The sequence below is a fragment of the Ischnura elegans genome, chromosome 4, assembly GCF_921293095.1.
Source record: "Ischnura elegans chromosome 4, ioIscEleg1.1, whole genome shotgun sequence".
In the NCBI taxonomy this organism is placed as follows: domain Eukaryota; kingdom Metazoa; phylum Arthropoda; class Insecta; order Odonata; family Coenagrionidae; genus Ischnura; species Ischnura elegans.
Window position 1 is genome coordinate 107,431,280 of NC_060249.1, and position 21,390 is coordinate 107,452,669.

Genomic DNA, 21,390 nt, shown 5'->3' on the forward strand with positions numbered 1-21,390 from the left:
GCCCCTTGCTGTTCATACACAGCTCCTTCTTGGCTAGCAGAATTATCCATGGATCATATCTTCAAAAATAAAAAAATTACGAGAATAATGGTGATGATAGATGTATTTTCCTAAGTCCAGTATGTAGTTCATTTTAAAGCAATGTAAAATAGAATAATGAAATTAACTAAACATTAGAAAGTACATACAATAATTCATCATAAAGCACATACTTGAGAAGTGGAAATCCTAATATGTACATATGAATGCATATTCACCCAAATAAATAGAACATACTATTAAAAGAGGAATCCCTCCCAAAAGGAAGGATACATGCAATGCAAGGTCAGAAAATGCCTCTACGTCAGTACAATGGTAGGGCAAAGAAGTACATAGCCAATTGAATCTCTTATCAGGCACTAAAGTTCAGCATTTCCTTATTTAATCAGCTTGTTTGAGAGGAGTCAGTGTGAGTGGACATCAAGGTCACTCTTAAACGTTAGACACCTTCCTATAATTTGCCCTGAAAGGACAGGAAAACTATGAATTTTTTGCAGCCAATGTTTCCAAAAAAATCATTTAGCAATCACCTGTTCAAGATAAATAATGGCTGAGGGGTGAAATCAATCAAGCCAAAGGGATGCAGGTCACCTTAAGGCTTAAGGTTAGCGAATGATATTAACAAAGGATTATGAGGGTCTGACCCTCCCAGAGCCATGGCTTCCCCCTGAGGCAATAGAAAATTAACCATTTCTTGAGGCTATGCATGTTTTTAGTCAATGATTAATGCAAGACAGTAAGCCTCTGCCTACCTTTTCTGGTCAACTTCCCTGTTATAACAGTATAATGTTAATTTTACTCACATTAGTTTTGCATAGTGATGTGAAAGTCAGGCAAGGAAATAGAGGGAATTCCAATAGTAAACACTTCATTAAGTGTAGTTCCTTGATTTTACAGTTTTTTATTTAAATAGCAATACTTTAGTCCCAAAGAGCAAAATAATCTTGATTTTACATAGTAATACATCAAGTTTCTTCGGCAAATGCACATGGTGATGCTTTGTTTTAACAGTTGAATATATAACGGCCCCACCGAATCATCGATATTACACCAAGTTTTATTTAGAATGGCAATAGCTGGCTAATGGCATCCGCAACAAGTCAAAGAGGCTATATGAGTACGCCTAGGTTGATATTAACTAACAGGATTATTTAACAGGGTTCATAAGTCTGCCAACTCATATTATGCACGGTATCATCATAATCAGGAAGATATTAGTGTAGTCTGGGCTTGGTAAAAGTTAATATATTTCTGCTAGATGTCGTTGGTATCACATAGTTTTTCATGCTGTCAATGGGCACACCTATGAGAGTGAGCATAGGAAGAAACTTCTATGCAGCATATTCTCTTTCCTATGAAGAGAAAGGTCTAGTGAACCTTATATCAGAGCATTGCAGTAGTCTAGAAATTTTTCATTGGCCTGATATGCCACCTTTCAAAACTCATGCTAATAAGCAGTGCTCTGGCCATATAGTGGACAAAATGACCACTTCAAAATTGGCAGAGAAGCAATGGAGAAATCACATTGTAAAGGAACCATAGCCGTTGTTGAGCACTCCCTCGTTTTGAATGCACCCCATGTTAAATAACAACAGTCAAGAGTGGACAAAGAACGAGTAGGTTGAATAATAAGAGGTGGTGTTCTTACACTGCCTTAATTGAGAAAATATGTCACAGATGGATGAAACGACACTGTACTATGGATAAAGATGGTAGCCATCAAAAATAAGAGAGAAGAGTGTTCATCCCCTTTTCTCTCCCCATGCTTGCTACCATCACTTCTCATTCATGACAACTTGTTTGGTATTTCCAAGCTGAATGGTATTTTTTTTTATTCTCACTGTTACTCTGAATAAGTGTATCAAGTTCGCAGCAAGAAAACTTATCAAAGGGTACACCTCGAAACATAGAAGCCTAAAATTGACAGGCTTGTATTACTGGCAATCTTATGGATTTGTATGTTTAGGGCAGAAATAGATGATTTAGTGAATATTACTCATTATTAGTAGTGCTAGGGAACCTTCTACAGAGAAGAGGACCCAAATACTCTTACATTGAATACAATATCTAACAAAATAATTGATGACTAGGAGTCCAATAAGTCACTATCCAAAACAAATTGCCTGGTCAAATAGCATTTCATTGTCAACATTGAACACAATTTTGGCATTGAAAATTAAGAATTTTTCAACAACACACCTTTAGGACAGTTTGAAGAAATTGAAGAGGTATTGCTTGCATTTTCATGACTTGCCAAAATAACCTGCTTTAAACACAGTTGTTTGTCACATTTGTGAAAATGGTGTGATGAAGACCAAGAAAGGTGACTCACCCAAAATGAGTGATTTCATGTCTAACAAAAAATTCAATGATTAATTATTTCAAAGTTAAAAACATATGGCAGAGTTCGTGAAAAATGATACACAAGAGTTATCCTAAATAATATACACCTTACACATGGACACCTCTTCACCAACTCTTGCTTTTACACAGTGCTACTTTGGTCCTTCCAACTGTGCAAAATCAAGGTTTTATTGTACATATACAATGCATACATTCAGCGTGTCACACTGCTCCACTGGCTGTGGTTTCTTCAGAATGGAGTTTGACCACAATAGTTGAAAATAAATGGGGAGTCATCGCATCTGAGTGCCGCATCCCAATTGGCACCACTCTCACTCTGATGCTCAGATGGTGATGAACTTCCAAGTAATGTGCCATGTGTCAGCAGCAGGTGAGTGCACACAGCACATTCTAGAAGCACTGTATTGGGATGGCATCACAATAAAGGGTCTCTAGCATATCACCTGCTGCAGTGGGTCCCAAGGCATTGACTTCCCCACGTCAACCATTTTCCCTCTTCCCACTCTCATCAGTGGGAGGCCGCATGATGCAGCACCTTCTCTAGGCAACAGCTAGAAGACAAACCTAGGCACAGAATTAAGTCCAAATGTAGCCAACTGGCAGGTCCCATCACAGTCTGAATCAGGGAAGGCAGAGTTGGCTCTGCATTGAATGTTACACCATGCCAGCTGAATGACTTCTCTCCTTCCACAATCAGTAGCTCAGTACCTCCACTTTACAGGAAATAGTCAGGTGTTCTCCGTGTGACATGAGGCTCACCACGCCGTGGTGCAGGGTCAAATTGGAGACTGAAAGAGGTGGTAACAATCATCAATGCAAAACAAACTATGAATAATAATAATAAGTCTACTCCCTTTATAGACATGGAAAAATTATTCAAAGGTCGGAAAAATTCTGATTTCAATGCCAGTTTCATCTGATAACAACATGCAAATTTCAAATACCCACTGAGTTCAATTTTGTTATAATATGGGTGTTCCATGCACTTCACAGCACAACATCTCATTAATGTTGCACTGCCTTGCTATTGCACGTTCAAGATAACATTTGGCATATGAATAATAGGATCGATGCAGCTTTAAAATATTTTTCAAATAAATTACATGTTTTGATACATGAATTTCACGTCAAATGTTACAAGAGTGACTGTGAAGCTTTATTTCATCATAAGAACATTAAGTAGCAGATCATTCAATAGATCAATGTACTAAATTAAATTTACAACAAAGTTTTAGCAGTTACTTTATCTTAATAATAACAAGTTTTGCAGTTGTTATTATACACCCAAGTTAAAAAATTTTAAACAAAAAAGATTTCATTTTGTAACGCAAATATCTCAAAACAATTTTTATAGCTGAAAACTGAAATTCTTTCTTGCATTGTTTATTTTGTTAACCATATCATGTTTCCAGAAAATTGGAAAACTTAGAAAAATAGATGAGCGATCTGACATGAATCACAACTACTATGTCAACACAGGACTAAAATTTGTCTACGCGGCGGACACAGGACTAAAATTTGTCTATCATTTCCAATGAGGCAGAGCCCACCCACCCACATGAAGCTAAACCAAGTGACAGATACAATTTATTTTTTATTATTTTTTTATTCATTTCCATCGCCCCGAAAACAGCTCACAAGGCCTTTTACATCGGAGGGTATAACATGAAACAACAACTATCACACACAACCATGCCCTGGATAGGGGCAACCTACCCAGGCGGGACTCGAACCCGCGACCTTCGGTTTGGCAGGCGAGGACTTTACCCCGCCGCCACCGAGGCCGGCGACAAACTCATATACTTACAATGAATACTTTAGGGTGTCATCCAATTCCATAATTGCAGCTTGGTTTCCACAGCGATAACAATAATTGGGAGCAGAGAAAATTGTGACAACGTTTCGATCATGACACCTGAAAAAATTGAATACAAAAAATAAAAATTACATGTCACATTAAAGTCACTCCAACAACTACACCCATGGCAACCACAGAGGTACATAAGAGAAATAAAAAAATTGCGTGCAGCCTTGGTAAGCTCGCAACACTGCCCCTGACATGCAATGGGCAGCCTGTTGCACAACCTCGAAGTAGCACCATGAACCGCATATTTGCAAATATGCGGTGCATGGTGCTACTTAAAGCAAGCATTATGTACCACTAAAAATCAAAGCAACTCAGTAAAAACACTGAATAAGTACTTTGATAAAAATCCATAGCCAAGCCAAAATGTTTTCATGACATAACTTGCAGCCCAAGAAGTCATTCATTATCTTTTGTGAACACAACCTAAAGATCAGAGGAGTAAACTGTACACTAGGTACATTATTTTTCAGAATTGAGAAAATTTACATTTTCCTGGTCTCAAAATGATCCAAATGAGGTTTATATTCTCATGCTAAAATTGGTTACTTTTAAATAACGGCAACCCGTGCCCCAAGGGCCCTAAGAACTAAGGACCCTCAATGGAATGCTTTGGGGCCAATAAAGTGCTACCGCTATGTGAAGCGTAAAAGTAAAGCCCTTTAAACGTTTACAAGATATCATCCATCGTAATGCAATCCACCTCCCAGGGTGCTACCCCACACCGCGGCACCACTGAGTTATGGCCCACACCACATACTAGAGACTTCCCCTCCACCTTCTCTCCTCCCTCGGCAAAGACTATGCTCCTGATGGTAAAACTTACATGCTAGTGGTACAGAATTGAATATGTTGTTCCTGTTGTGACATGATTAATGTTTATAAAGCCTGCAATGTCAATTTTGACCTTTCAATGCCATCCTATGAAATAGCGTTCCAGAATTACATGACTGTGACGTGACTGACAGAGGGTTAACCCTCTCATGCATGGTGTCTTCATATGAGGACGCCAAATGTCTCTCGCTAAAATGTAACCATATGTAACTGTGTCGGTTCCCTAAGCTCCTAGCAGCTTTTTCATGATGTACCGATCCAGCAGAGACAAAGAAACTTCGTGTTAGTGCTACATTGTCCCTCTTGGAAGTCAGCAAAGGAGTAGGGATAGTGGCGCTGTGATCGGAGCGTGGAAGCTCATTTTCATGCTGTGGTTTCATGGGTCTACAACTAGTGGATTTTGCCTGTGAGTATAAATATTTGATTTTGATGTTTAATTAATTATTTACGGCAATAAGTTAAACAAATTTTATATCTATAAATATTGTTACGGGACAAATGTCATGCGTCCTCAAATGATGACATTATGCGTGTACAAGGTCAAATGCATGGATAGTATCGAGTTTTGTTTATTCCAAGATTTTTACATTCTTACATGCTTAGAAACTCAATGATAATTACTTTGAGTGTTATTTATAATAAGTAATGTTGTATGATATTTACAAACAGTACAAAGGCTATGTACTTATTAGTTCATAATTTCTATTGCCAATTTCTATACAAGTTTTGCGATAAAGTCGCTATTGATCCTTTCAAAGGAAATGAGCTTGCATTAAAGTTATTTTTATCACTTCTAAGTAACTACATGTGACTTGTATTTTTTATAGCAAATATTATAAATTATTTAAATATTAATATTTATAAATGAAGGGAGGCATTATTTGCAATAAATAAAAGAACTCTAGTAAGTCATGAGATTGTAATAATCAATAGAGCTAATTGAGATAGTATATTTGTGAAGAAGACTTGTGGCATGTAAGTTTATTAAATCTGAGACTTAATTATAGGATAACACAACCTACTCAGTTCTCTTGCTGATAGCTACCCAAAAGACCAACTAAGGACGTTATTGACGTAAGTATTTGGTGCTCCAGTTCCCGTTTTTTTTACTGTTTGAAATTGATAAAATTGTCATTCTCTAAAATTCTAAGTATATTTAAGCATTACAATCAGTATGTTGGCTGGAACAATATATATTTATATTCGTCTCCCAAAAAATATTTCATTGATGACCTTGTTTCAATTAGCTAGTAAGTGGCATATCTTCCTCAGCATCGCATATGCATCTCAACTAGATCAAGAAAACGACTGGAGCAGAGTCGGATTGTTGAAATCCTCAATAATGAATAAGAGGATGGAATGGGATAGTGATGGCTCTATCCATGATCCAGGGAACACCTCAGAAATATCTTCTTCATCTGATGAAGATACCGTTGGCATTGCAACATCCAACAATTGTGCAAGTACAAGTCCATTGATATCTGTGAGTTTTGGGCAATCGCCATACTCAGCTAATCGTAATGCAATATGGTTTGCTGAAAAGGATAACCCTTTATTAGGCTCTCCCCATTCGACTTATTCACGGATGATGGTAAACTTCAATGGAGAGTTCCCTATCGATTACTTTTTAGGTGTAATTGCAGAAGAATATATGAAAGATTTAGTAGAGCTAAGTTGCCTATATGCATTTCAGAATGGCAAAGAAAATTTTAAACTGCCTATTTTGGAATTGAAAGTTTTTCTTGGAATTACTCTTGCCATGACGTACGCAAAATGTCCCAGAGTTAGACTCTATTGGTCTTCAGACACTGGTTTGAAACTTTCTTAAGTGACTGAAAACATGACTAATAACAGATATGAAGAGATAAGACGATATCTGCACTTCACACATTCTTGTAGAATACCAGAAGATAACAGGGACAAGTTGATTAAAACCCGGCCATTTTTGGACTTTCTCCACAAATCATTCCATAATTCCCTTGATCCAGAAGAATTACAATCGATAGACGAGATGATAATTCCTTTTAAAGGGGGATCATCCTTGAAAAATTATCTCCCAAAAAAAACCAAAGAAATGGGGATACAAAACGTGGGTAAGGATTGGGGCGTCTGAATATGTTTTCTGTTTTGAATTGTACCAGGGGGCATAAAAGAAATTGGAATATGATACATAGGAACATAAAGGGAAAACAGGTTAAAAGAAGCAGTAAAAAAGTTGAAGGATGTAAAAGACCTAAAGAAAGGTGGGAGTTATCCCATTGCTACTTCTTCAGATGGTTAAACCGTGGCTTGGTGGATTGGCAACAATGCAGTGCATACTATATCATCATACGCCGGAATTCAACCCATAGGAAAAGTCAAAAGATATTAATGAGTATGTGGATGTAAACCGACCTGTGAGCATTGAAATTTATAGCAAGCATATGGGAGGGGTAGATCTCATGGATTCCCTTGTTGCATGGTACAGGAATGATATACGCAACTCAAGGTGGTATATGAGGATATTTTACCACATACTGAAGCGGTGGTTAACCCTTTCGCGGCCGCAGGCGACATATGTTGCCATGCGCGCCTTCCGCTTATAGACCGCAGGCGATCTGTGTTGCCCAGCGACAAGCGTCTTTTTGATTGTTAGTTACTCGGTCATCCGTGGAGCTAGTAACCTGCGGCAAACACTACTTTGTTGAGAAAAATATGATCTACATGTTAGTGGCTTAACACGTGGCTGTCGCGACTTTCCCGGGCACTGGGAGAGGTGGGGAAAGAGTGAGGAGCATACTTAGAAGTCAGTTGCCCACCGAGCTTTTTGGAAGGAGGAACGTACGCGCTTGCCTATACTGTGCCTCTTTGTGCTTCTAGTGACTTTATTACCTAAGTGTGTTGATTTGCGTGGTTATTCTTGTTATTTTCGACGATGGCGCTCTCTCCGAGGGAGATTGAAAGACTTGTAAACGACGGTAGTTTCGTTCTGGAAGGGGATTCCGAAAGTGAATTGGAATTAGATGATGACGAATCGTCGGATAGGGATTTTGAACAGAACGAAGATGATGAAGTGGATGAAAGTGATCAAGAGGATGAAGACAACCCACAACGAATTGCGGCCGGTACGTGGAGGGGCATCCTCAATACAAATGAGGAACCGGACAAAATTCCCTTTCAACCTCAACGTGTTGGGTTTACTGCGCGTGTTGGAGCGTGTAAAGAGGCGAAGGACTTTTTTGAATTTTTTTTTATAACAGTTTATTAGTTACAATAGTGGAAGAAACAAATCGGTATGCCAACGAAATAATTCAAAAGGCAGCTCCAATCGGTAGACATTCGCAGTGGTACGGGTGGATTGACGTAACAATCCAAGAGCTGAAAGTATTTTTGCGGTCATTATGAACATGTCCCTAAACGAAAAACCTACCATCGATCACTACTTCAACCAGGAGGGTCTGTACAAACAGGACTTTTTCACGGCCATATTTACCCGACGCAGGTTTTATCAGATTTATCGCTCTTTTCACTTGGCACCACCCCTTCCTCCCCGTGACCGTTCTTTGAAAACGAGAGGACATAAGGTCCAGAATATAGTGGATCATGTTGACCGGAAATTTCGGGAAATGTTCTCACCCAAAGAGGACATTTCCATAGATGAATCTACTATCGGCTTCAAGGGAAGGATTATATTCAAGATGTATAACCCTCAGAAGCCAACAAAGTGGAGGATCCGCGTCTATACTGTCGCAGATTCTGCAACGGGATACATTGTGGGGTTCGTGCCGTACTTTGGCAAACCGACAACTGATAGCCTGGATCGACCAGAATTGCCTTTCACCTCCCGGATTGTTCTACATTTGATGCAAAAACTTCAGTCTGATTGCGGGTCGAAGGGGCGCCACGTCTTCACTGATCGCTTTTACACAAGTCCGAACCTCGCTAGCGAATTGCTGCTAATATCAACGCACACTACGGGAACTGTGATGGCTAACCGACAAAATCTTCCTCCTGAGGTAAGCTTACTTTTTCAAATTATTGTCAATTTTTATCGGACATATATAATGAAAAGAATCCTATTCTATCAGGTGAAAGGAAAGCAAACCAAGAAACTCAAGAAGGGTGAAATCCTGGCTTTCAAGAAAAACAACACCGTTGTCATTGCCTGGAAAGACAAACGGGTGGTTCTACTTCTCAGCACATATCACGGCGCCGCTACAGCGCAATCGATGCGCTATAAAGCAAATGGCACGACCGAAGAAGTCACTAAGCCGGTTGCTGTGCTAAACTACACGGCAAAAATGGGGGGAGTCGATCGCGCTGATCATTACTGCGCTTCGTATAATTTTTCGCGCAAGTCAAAGAAATGGTGGCATAAGTTATTCTTCTGGATCCTGGAAGTCAGTATTGTAAACGCATACCTACTCTTCAATCTCGTCCAGGAGAAAAAAATGGCGACCCCGGTAAACGATATTTTTTCAAATTATTGAAATAGTTATTTCATGTGTAAGCTATAAAGCAAATTTTACTAATAAATAAATATTTATTTCTGTGCAGATATCGCACCTCAAATTACGAGAACAGCTGATGAAGCAGCTGATCGGTGATTGGCAGACTCCGGTCACTAAGAAACGCCCCAGGTCCTCAGAAGGGGACATTAACAGAATGGATGGGCTTTTCCATAAGCTAGGAAAAGGAAAACCCTGGGATTGCGCTGTTTGCAGCGATAGAAATAAGCCAGGAGGCAGGAAGCAGTCGGGCATCTTCTGCGCGACGTGCCCGTCAAATCCAGCGCTCTGTCCTGGAGATTGTTATAATGTATATCACACACTATCAAAATACCGTAAAAATATATAAAATCAAGGTTTCGAAAAAAATATGTTCCGTGTAGTGTTTTATTTAATATAAAAGGCCATTTGTACGTTTTTAGTCCCTTAGATCAATGGACACACATGCAAAAGTAGGTGTGCCAAATTGTTTCCAAATGTGCCATTGTCATTAAAAGTCTCATTATGCCTTGTTTTGGTTTTATTGCTCTAAAATCTAAACCTCTCGCTACAGAACAAAATCGAGCATACCATTTGAAAGGTAATACATAGCCAAATAAAACTGTAGATACGATAGTTTATTTCCGTAAACTTTGTAGAGACAAAAATGCGCATGAATCACAAAAAAAAACAAACAAAAAAACTAAAAAATATTTTTCTTTGACCCGAAAAAAATATATTTTAACTAATAACATACAACGATTATTATATCAGGGCAAAAGCCCTGAGTCAACGGATTATTGTGATACATAAATCATTATTCTAAGTTTTAATTTAGCAAGGCTAGCTACGAAAAAGTGAGCGCAAGTACCTCACCACTGAGCTAACCCACGTCAGCTATGTGCCACTACTGCAGAGAAAAGCGCGTCAGGCGCGGACGCGAAAGGGTTAATGCCTGGCTATTCTGGAGGAAAAGCAATAATGTACCAATGGATGTACTCGAATTCAAGAGTAGGGTGCAAACGGACTGATTTTCAGTGGCAAAGCAGAGCAATCGAGAAAAAGGGGACGGTCAAATTCATCAAGCTCTTCCTCGCAGCCGATGAAGAAAAAAAAACCGACCCATAAAGGACATAGATTAAGTATATGTGAGCTAAGAGTAAGTATATGTGGCCACTATCCAAAAAAAGTAAAAGCAATAACGCAAATGGGTGACAGGACAAGAGATGCACAAGCAAGACCAGATACATGTGCGGCACTTGTTCTTGGTCCCGCTATTTCCGGATTGTTTTGAAAGTTTTACACGTAATGTACATTCAGGGGCCCAAAAATATGTATTGTTTTAAATGTTAAACATTCTGTAACTATTGCAATTTTAGTATTCATATTTTAAAAATTTTTTTGTAAAGTTGTCATAAATGTTTGCTTGTAATTTTTATGTTATTTTCCTAACCTTGTTGCAAGGTTGATGTAAAAAATATTGAACGAGATATCATTTAAACATTAACAAAATTTAGCAACAAAAACCTGAAAAATATGTTTCTATGAATGTTAAATAAACAATTAAAGACATAACAATAATAAAAGTAGAGTTGAATATTTTTTCTACCTAAAAGATTAATAATTCTAATTCATAAATTCAGCTGATTTTATCACGATGACCTGTTTCAGGCATAATGTCCCCATATGAGGACGTCAAAGTTTTGCCATGTAATGGCAAAAATGTTTATTTATAACAATATTACTTCAATATTATGGTCAATCACACGAATAAACTCGATTTAAAAAATTTATATCGCTTGAATTTAGAAACTCACGCATGAGAGGGTTAAGGGGTCGGTACACAGTACATAGGACGGCATTGAAAGGTCAAAATTGACATTGCAGGCTTTAACAACATTAATCATGTCACAAGAGGAACAACCTGTTCAATTCTGTACCACTAGCATGTAAGTTTTTCCATCAGGAGCATAGTCATTGCCGAGGGAGGGAGGGGGGTGGAGGGGAGGTCTCTAGTAAGTGGTGCAGCGCCATGGTGCGGGGTAGCACCATGGGAGGTGGATTGCATTACGACGGGCAATATCTCGTAAACCCTTAAACAAACAGAAGATTGGCTCTAAAGGGCTTTACTTTTACGTTTTACATAGGGGTTGCACTTTTTTTTACGTTTTACATAGGGGTAGAACTAAACACAAGGAATGTCCTTAATGTTCAATTTGGCATTTGCACAAAAAGTTCTAAGTGTGCGATTGCACTGCACCATCCAGCAACTGAACGCAGACCACTGATATGAGTGGGGTACACATTGCGATGAAGATTCAGGATAATCCTCTCCAGCAGACCAAGAAAGGGTACCTAAGGCATCCCAAGAAGTCCTTTACAATACCTTCTTGGCCTGCTTGGAGCTAACTAAGCGGCAATGCCTTTTTCACACCATTTAAAAACTTCGTAATAATAATCTTCGTCTTGATAATGACGTTGTAACGTTGAAACTAGTAGACTGCAAAAATATAAGGTTGTGGAATAGTACTGTGTTTTTATTTAACCATGAAAACTTCGTTTGTTCGCTTGGGTATAAAAATTAATGCCTTGTTACGTCGTTCACAGGGAAAGGGGTAAAATTCACTAGCCTATCTATTACTGCAAGGTCAACTTACCAGTTGAATCCTTCCATAACCAACTGATGTGCTCTTGACACAAGTGTCAGCCCATTGGAGTGGTTGAAAGTTTCAGAAATATCTTGGCCAAAGGTGTATCCTGCACCTCGTGGAGATATACCCCAGCCACCACGATCATCAGGATCTGACCATAGCAAATCACACATTGGACCCTAGAGAGAGAAAAGTCATTTTAGGAATGGGTCTCCAAATGATAGCTTTACAAAGTCAACACATAAAAGAGAAGCATGATCCAACGCACACTTGGCACATACAAAAAGAATTGGCCATTTTGGATTTTGAATCATTTTCAATTTGGTAAGAATAAAAAAGTCAGTACTACTTAGTATACATATTTGTAGATCATATTCCATAAAAAAGAGTGCATTATTTAAAATAGAGTAATTCAAATTTGACATTTGCATCAAATGAAAAATAAATTCCAGTTTTTAACAAAAATCAAATTATGTGAACACTGGAATGTAATATTAAAAACAATATTGGAAAAGATTAATAAAAAAAACATAATTTTCAATATACAAACCTCATGAGGAACTTCTTGTAGCCTATCCAGAGCTCTGATATGATCTAAGGTGTCTATTGATGGTGAAAGACCTCCATGAAGGCAAAATATTTGTGAGTCCACCAATGCAGTAAGGGGCAAATAGTCAAATAAATCTGTGAAAAATTTCCAAACACTTGCATTTCCATATTTTCTCAAGCACTCATCATAAAAACCATAAACTTGAGTAATTTGCCTTGATTCATGATTGCCCCTAAGGATAGTAATACGTTCCTTATATCGTACCTGCAGAAAGAGTAATGCGAATTAGCCACCAAAAAGTACCGTATTTGTCTGAATACAGCCCCCCTTTTTTTTTCAAAACTACCCATGGTGAAAGTAAAGGGGGGACTATATTCAAATGCATTTCTTAAAATTTTCCCGAAGCTGAAGCCTCAAAATTAGGAGGGGAGGGGGAATTTTTCGGTGATGTACGGTAACAAACAAGAACAATGGCATTTCCTCACTATTTGAGAAATGTTTAGTTTCACAGCTTTTAATTTTCATTATACATACATAAATGTACACTAACATAGAAACATTGCAAAAATAATGTCCAGGATCCACATGACATCATTATATTTTGAAACTAGAGTAAGATAAATGTGACAACTTTCTGTCACTCAGACCCCAGTTTGCAAAATAAATAAGTATTTGTGTGTACAATTACATTACTAAATTCCTTCTAGGGCTGTAGAACTTTAAACTTTATCTCCTATTTACTATTAAAAAATTAAAATTTTTTGGTGACCAACTAAGAGTGCACTAATTTCACTTTTGACTCACATTACTGCAGCATAATCATTCTGCAATTTTGTGGATTTATGCAACAGACAAAAGTCTATGATACACAACAGAGAATTTTCCTTCAAATACAATCCATTTAATTTTCATTAGGCTGGTATTTTCATTTTTTTATTTTTTGGTGCTGAATGTTGTCATACAAATATGTATGTATAAGTTATAAACTCACATTAGATGATTATAGCAAAGTAAATTGCGGATTTATTCATTAAATGTAGAGAAAATCAACTTTTCATACTTCAGTAGGGAACATTGTAAAATAAAAAATATTTTACCAGGATCCTTTTGATTTTTACAAACTCAAACACAATAGGCAATAAATAAGTTTGGTAAATGACCCTCAGGATATGATTACCATAAATGCCCATTGTGACCCATAATAAATGCCTACTACCATCACTTACCAAGCAATTTTTTATTTATCATAATTATAGGAAATGCACTCACCTTTAGGGCCACTAAAAGAGTAACAGTTTCCACTGAATAATATCCTCTGTCAACATAATCTCCCATGAACAGGTAATTTGTGTCTGGGGAACGACCCCCTATGCGGAACAATTCCATCAAATCGTGGAACTGCCCGTGAACATCTCCACACACAGTAACAGGACATTTTACTTCCTGAACATTCGACTCCCTCGCAAGGATTTCTTTGGCCTAGAAAAAAATTCAAGCATCAAATAAAATTTATTGAATAGACACTTTGCCCTTAAGTGAATAAAGTAACAACTATCCACAATAATTATGCCAGCCCTCCCAATCTAGACCCCATTTTTTATGCAAAAAAATGCCTAGTCCCTTTCATTCTATCTCTTAAGAGTGAATCCTCTGTTCATGAATACCTCTGACTTAAGGACAGTACATATTCAATCCTGCAGCCAATGGATATGCATTTGCTTTGAACCTCATGCGTACACACTCCCACTTACAGATATGGACCATCTTTTTGGGAACAATTTTTCTCTCATATGGACACCATCACCATGGGTTTCTCACATATCTCTTAAAAATTGATAAGTTTTTCCGCTAAAAATAGCATTTATGAATTGCTGAAATAGGGGAAGATAGTGAATATGGAAAAACCAGTAAAGATACAATAAAGTGCATGTGGAGGATAAATTAAAGGGAGTTCAGGAATAAATTCTTTGAAATGCTAATCCAAAATGGAAGAGAACCTGAGCTAAATGCATGGTTGCCCATTATTCTTGCATAGAAGTTTATGGATACAACTATAATACAACTTGCAGAGGGGGAATGAACAAAAGGGTGTCCTCGAATGAATTCTAGGAATTGATAATCTCAAATGGATGAATGGAAATGATGGAGCACCTCAAGAAGGCTTTGGTCCTGAGGATAAAGGACATGGCCATGAAAGAGACCCCTGTAAGATGTGCATGTGTTAGAAAATTTTGCATTTCAACATGAAACAGCAAGGCATTAAGGAAGGCATTGATGTACAGTCAAATTTAAAAAAAGAATTATTCACAAAAGGAAATAAGCAAACTAAAATCAATGACATCTTTACATGTAAGTGAGCAACATATTTTCATTTATTCATACTAAAATCCGCAAATGCAAGAACAAACAGTAAATCTGCACATCTATATCACATGTTTTATATCAAGACAGGATCCCTCAAGTAAAACATTATGGAAGTTCAATAGCCCCCTATTCAGATCTCCAAGGGAAGTTAACCGAAGAGTGTTCATCAAGAGAGGTAACATTTCAAAGGTAGGAAAACGGAACGTGAGAGATATCAGAAGGAAACTGAAGGAAATAAAGGAGGAATTGAGAAGAATGAACCTTGATGTACTCGGAAACAGTGAGATTAAGTTGGCCAAGAAGCAAAACTTATGGAGTGGAAGCTATAGAATTATATAAGCAGAATTACCTAATTCTCAGAAAAAGTTCAAAGCTGGATGCGAGTGAGAACTTAGTTGCAGTATAATAAAAGAATGGTTACAATGAATACAGAAAGCAACCTCCCACACGTTGTAGCAGAGCAAGTTTAAATGGCTTTGACAGATAAAACATATGATTAAGTAGAAGAATATAAGAAGATCTGACCAACATATCAGTGGATGACATTTGAAAAAACATAAGAAATGGATTATATGTAGCTGTAGGAAGACTTGGTCCTCGTAGTAGTATGCACAAGAATGCATAAAATAAAGACAAACAAGCTAACTACAAGCAAATAAGAAACAAAAGCAAGAGAAGCAACAGAAATGTGAATGAAAAAAATAATACATACATATTTAAAACAATATAGCAGATGGAAAATTAAAAGTTGACTGGAAGGGTTGCAAAGGCTCAATGACATGAGGGACAATAATGAAATTTCTTTGAAAAAGACAAGGTAAAGACATAAAATATGTTCAGAAGAGTTCTACATAGCAACACTCTCCACAGAAAAGCAATGAATGATGAAAGTTAAATATAAAAGAATCATTTGGAAGCTTCAATCTTGAGATTGGATTCTACTGCTGGCATGAGAGATTCATAATTGAAAAGAGTATCTGTAATCCTAGATATTCCTGCAAAATGAATTAAAAATGAGAGAAGACTTAAATCCAGCTCTACAAAATCATTAATGGAATGTACACTGCAGGAGAGATATTGCTACCAAGGGATTCTGTGGATAACATCATCATTCCAATAATGAAAAAGAAAAGATCAGAGAACTGGGAACTTTAGGACCACAAGCCTGACAATGTATATATTGAAGATTCTTGCTGTACAGATTATTTACAGGAGAAAGAAAAACAGAGGAGTTCTAAGATGATGGCTAATTTATATTCAGGAAAAGCACAAGCACTCCAGAAGCAATATTGACCCTTAGGCAATTCATGCAGAAGGGAAGAGAGAAGAAAACAAAGTTGATGGAGTTGGTGTATTTTGAGAGGGTTAAATTGCCCTCTGTTATGCTGCTTGAATCCAATACTTTGAATTCTGAAAGAAATAGGAGTACACAATAGTGACAGGAAAATTATCCAGAATCCTCAGAAAACTAACCTAAGATGACATCTGGACCCAGCTACCAAGAGGCAAGAACCAGGCAAGGAGAGAGACATGATTGTCCCCATTGATCTCAATGTTGAAATCAAGAAAGCCATCAACAATATCAAAGAGTATGGGCCACTAGTGAACAACCACAGAAAAAAATGGATCGCCGCAATTTATCACTCTGATGGCAGATAAAGCGCAAGGCATGATCAGAAGAAAATACTAGTATATTAACGTTTACATTTATGTGGGCGATAGCTAAGTATAAGCTGAAAAGCAATGATAATAAAAATGATAATCCATGGCCAAAGTGAGTAATAAAAACGATAATCTATGGCCAAAATGGGTAGTTTAAGACCAAATATAAACCAGATAATTTGAGGAGATGAAGTAGATCTGCTACCCAAGTTGCAAATTAACTAGTAATGTACAAAGAAAGAAAAGTCAACGCTATGAGGGCATCCTTCAAAAAGAGGGTATTAGTTACACTTGGGAGTTCAAGTGGGGAAGGAAGTCAATAACGTGCGCATTCAAAATATGATACTAAAGAAGACACCAAATGTATTGATCTAAAGAGTTTAGTGGAAGTGCTACAGGAAGTAGGAGAAGACAGAACAACTCAATCGACTACATCATATGACAGAAACAAATAATGATGATAAAAATTGACGGACAAGTGGGAAGGAAGAAATACCATGGTAGGCTTCGGATGATATACATGTAGCAGGAACTGGAGGATGCAAAACAGAAGAATGAAGTTAGTGTTTAAAGATAAGCTGATACAAAAATCGAGCGAAAATCTTCATCAAACCTACGAATGTGATGATATTTACTGAATTTAAATCTGACTTAATTAATTATTTAACAATTGATGGAACCAATATTAACCGTAATTCAGAGAAAAAGTCTGTAAAGAAGATTGTATTTCTAGCCCGCTGGTTTTCTAACGCCTAGATAGAAATATTCTATTCCTTCAATATTACAAATGATGTCCGACATAGAGTGAATTCTTTAATTTGGGAGCATTCGAATTGAAATTATAGTAACGTAGAAAGAAATGCTGGCCGCCAGGTCGATAATCTCCAGCCTATGGTGAATTTGTATGTATTTCCGTAAGCGGTGGGCCACAGCGATGCTAACTCACTAACAGGCAAACGCCAGCTTTTGAGGTGTCGAGAATGACAGTAATAAGTCAAATAACGGGGTTAAGAACTCAGATGTAAACTTCGAAAAAATAAACAATTGATTATTTAAAATAAATACATAGGACGCAGTGCTAACAAGTCGAATGTAACGATATCAAATACAGCAAAAAAACCGAGAGACCACCACCTCGGCCACAAGTGATACCTCCATAGGGTTGAAAATATAAAATAATAAAATTCTAAAGCCAAGGGGTAGTGTAGTATTATTCCGATGCCATAATGCCCCATCCATCGGATGTAGAGTAACACAGATCATGTTATGTTCTAAATTCAAATAAATACAAACGTAAACAGAGAGAAAGTCCAAAAATACTATGACTACTCGAAGATAATAGCCTGTCTTAACCGTTAAGAAGAGAACGAAATATCCCTCTGTCTACAATTGTTTATGAAGCCATATACACTATGGTACTTAAAAAGAATGAAAAGTAGCTAACCTTGTCACATAGCGTCTTCACTTGGATTTCCGACAGTTGCTTGCACTCATTTAATTGCTCAATCCACTGGTCTAACTCTTTCAACGACGATCTATCGTCCTCCATTGTCATAAGACTCATACCCTCATACCACTCGTACTCATACGGAGACGAGAGGCCTTGGGCGTCTAGACGGCAGAGGGCAGATAGATCGACGGCTGGTTGCAGCCGATTTGGGCGATTCTGGATCACGACACGTGGCACAGTTCTCCATTCCACTCGTAATCGTGCTGCTTCAGACAACCATTCTGCTAGATTGATCCTGATATTTTAACATAAACTTTTCAAAACGTGTATTAACCCGGAAATACAACTAAAATCAGTTTGAAATTTGGACCTTGTAGTAGAGAGGTCATCTATAGGGATTAATAGGAACCAGTGCCTCATTTTCAGAAACTAGAGACCTCTTGAAGCAAGTTATTTTACTAAATGGTATCGGCAAGATATCCGGCGCCAACATTTTGGATGGCCGAGTTAATGAGAAAATAGCATTCATAGATTTAAAAAATCGAAATAAATCGCATGTATGAAAAACATGCATTAAGAGTAATTTTTTGAGACAATAAAAAAACAAAATAAAATTTTCTGCTTTAGGGCAATAATAACCAAATGAAAAATATATAAAAATGACTATGGTTTGAAAATGAATACATATATTGCAAAAACATTAATGGACACACACTGTTAGTCCTGCTTAATTCGAAAATTCCAACAAATGTTGACCAGCTATATTGCTTTCATTCACATTTCAGCAACATTTTTACCAGTGGTGTTTTTAATCGCAACATTGCCATTTGAAAAATATTCACAAATATTGTGCGGCTTGCACTCAACCAAATTGTACTCTCTGCAAAATTTCATGCAGGGCCAGATCAGATCCACCCACCATCATTCTGGGTGGCTCTGGCCAGATACTTCGCCTCATTTGTAGAGATTTCAATAATGTTTTGTTTCTTGGCCCTCCGAGTATAGCTCCCCCAAACATTTTAATATCACACATCCTGCAATAGATTTTCTGTCGTTGATATAGTTTGCAAAATAAGAAACTAATAAATTACAGGCCCAGTAGATGAATTCTCATACAATAAATTATACTAATTTGAATCTATGGGAGTCATATATTCCCTTGCATCAATCATATCAAAATGCACATAATGTCTCTCTTAAGTAATTTTTTCTTAATGGAGCATTATTTTGTTCTTTTCTAGTTTTACAAGTTTTATTATCGAAGTACTTTCTTGGTAATATCTATCAGCCTTTCGCTGATTGGGTGCTTTCCAATTCTTGATTAATTATCTCCCTGTTCACCATTAAGGCCTTCACCTACCTAATTCTTTTCATGCCCACTCACCAAGTTTTCTATTTTCAAAAATATCCTATCAGGGAACAGGGATGGCCACAATATGGACAGGTATGTATTATTTCACATTCATCAGGCACCAGTGGCGGATACAGTGGGGGGGCGCGCGCCCCCCCCTTGCGTGTCCGCATGTATTGCCGAACATTGCAACACCACAATTGTAACTTTTTTATATCATAAGATGGCATTGTCTTTTACATGTTTATAATCACTTTAAATAAAATTTTCATATACTCTACCTGTGACTTGATCATCTTTTATTACGATAAAATTAAAGACAATTCAAGATATGTTGCGCCCCCCCCTTGAGTTTTTTCTGTATCCGCCACTGTCAGGCACATAGCCAAATGTGGATGGGGGACTTTTGGAGTTCAGCCCCTCTTTCCCTAGTCACAACCACCCATCAAACATCTGCTGAGGAGACTACATGCCAAGGGACATCTATACCCTCACACCCTGGTATACAACAATGAATTCAACCTTTATCATTATGCAAAAACAATTTATATACAGCCTAAGGGTACATAAATGAAATTCATGGTTTTTCATCACATGTGAATTGACAACAAAGTATTGATATAGACAACCTGCACAACTAGCTCCTCTCTTTTGCCTGATATACGTACAAACTAATAGCACATGTAAACTATTAATACTTTTGAAAGTGAAAGATAAGAATACATATACCCATTGAAAAAGCTTGACTCTAATGATTTGCTGTGCATGCTTGGGGCGTGGATTTTGGTGAATGAAGACATTGCATTGCACTCACTTAGGGATTCGAATATTCCATTTATAGCCACTATTGAGGGTTCATATTAAGTATGTACTCCAAAGGCCATGCTAAGCCCAGTCAATGTCTCTCGAGAGGGGGAGGACAGAGGAAGGAAAAAGGAAGGGAGGCATCGCCACGATGAGAGCCCGACGACACCTCCAGGGGAAGGATAGGAAAGGAAGGGAGGGGACGAGGAATCCCGCACCGTCACAAAGGCGGGTGGGCTCTACTAACAGCGAAACCAAGCAAAACGCAATTAATGTTCTAACGACCTTGGAGGATCATTCTATGAGGAAGAATGATCAAACGATCAAATCGTTAGATGATAAAGATAAAGATGGGACAGCCTAAACAACCATATCATAAGACATAATGGTATGATGACGACAATCATTATGTTGAAAAGAATACTGACAATGGACGGGCTCAGATGAGATACATGCAGCAGGACATGAAGAATGTAAAACAGAAGAATTATGCTAGATCTAAAAGATTAGCTGATAGGAGGTCTGCATCATAACTAACTAGAGAATGATGCTCAAAGGTTAAGAAAACCATCGCATTTAACTAGAGATTGTTGGTTGTTGCATATGACATGATTTCACCATCAATGGGAGGCAGGAATTAAGGAAAGAATAAAATAAAGAAAGTACCCATACCTTTGAGGTTCACCATAAAAATTTAGAACTCTTATTAAAAAAAAGAATACTATCTATGGAAATTTTACAACATTATTGGTAAAAAAAAAACTTGGGATCATGCCACTATACTACTAAATAAACAAATCCTTTCAATGACAACTGACGTTTGGTTTGGACAGGTGAGGGTACAGTTCACCCATCTTGGTCATTGGAGTAATGTCACACATTAAGGGAATTGAGGGGGGCACTTTTCCTGGGTCATCCAGCACTTTGAAGATATTATTAGAGGGTGTCCAAAGGCGTCACCCAGGATTTACATCTACCACAGTAGCCTAGC

At 37.6% G+C, this 21,390-nt stretch overlaps 1 protein-coding gene across 1 annotated transcript; it reads right to left on the reverse strand.

Annotated features, from left to right (window-relative positions):
• Positions 1–85: 85 nt before the first annotated feature.
• On the reverse strand, positions 86–18,570 carry LOC124157866 (serine/threonine-protein phosphatase 2A catalytic subunit beta isoform-like). The gene is made up of 6 exons (XM_046532919.1): positions 18,239–18,570; positions 14,038–14,247; positions 12,769–13,032; positions 12,225–12,397; positions 4,211–4,318; positions 86–3,191 (listed from the first exon to the last, which is right to left on the reverse strand). Exons 1-6 carry the CDS (start codon positions 18,356–18,358, stop codon positions 3,119–3,121), a joined length of 948 nt encoding a protein of 315 aa, XP_046388875.1. The 5' UTR covers positions 18,359–18,570; the 3' UTR covers positions 86–3,118.
• Between the last annotated feature and the right edge of the window lie 2,820 nt (positions 18,571–21,390).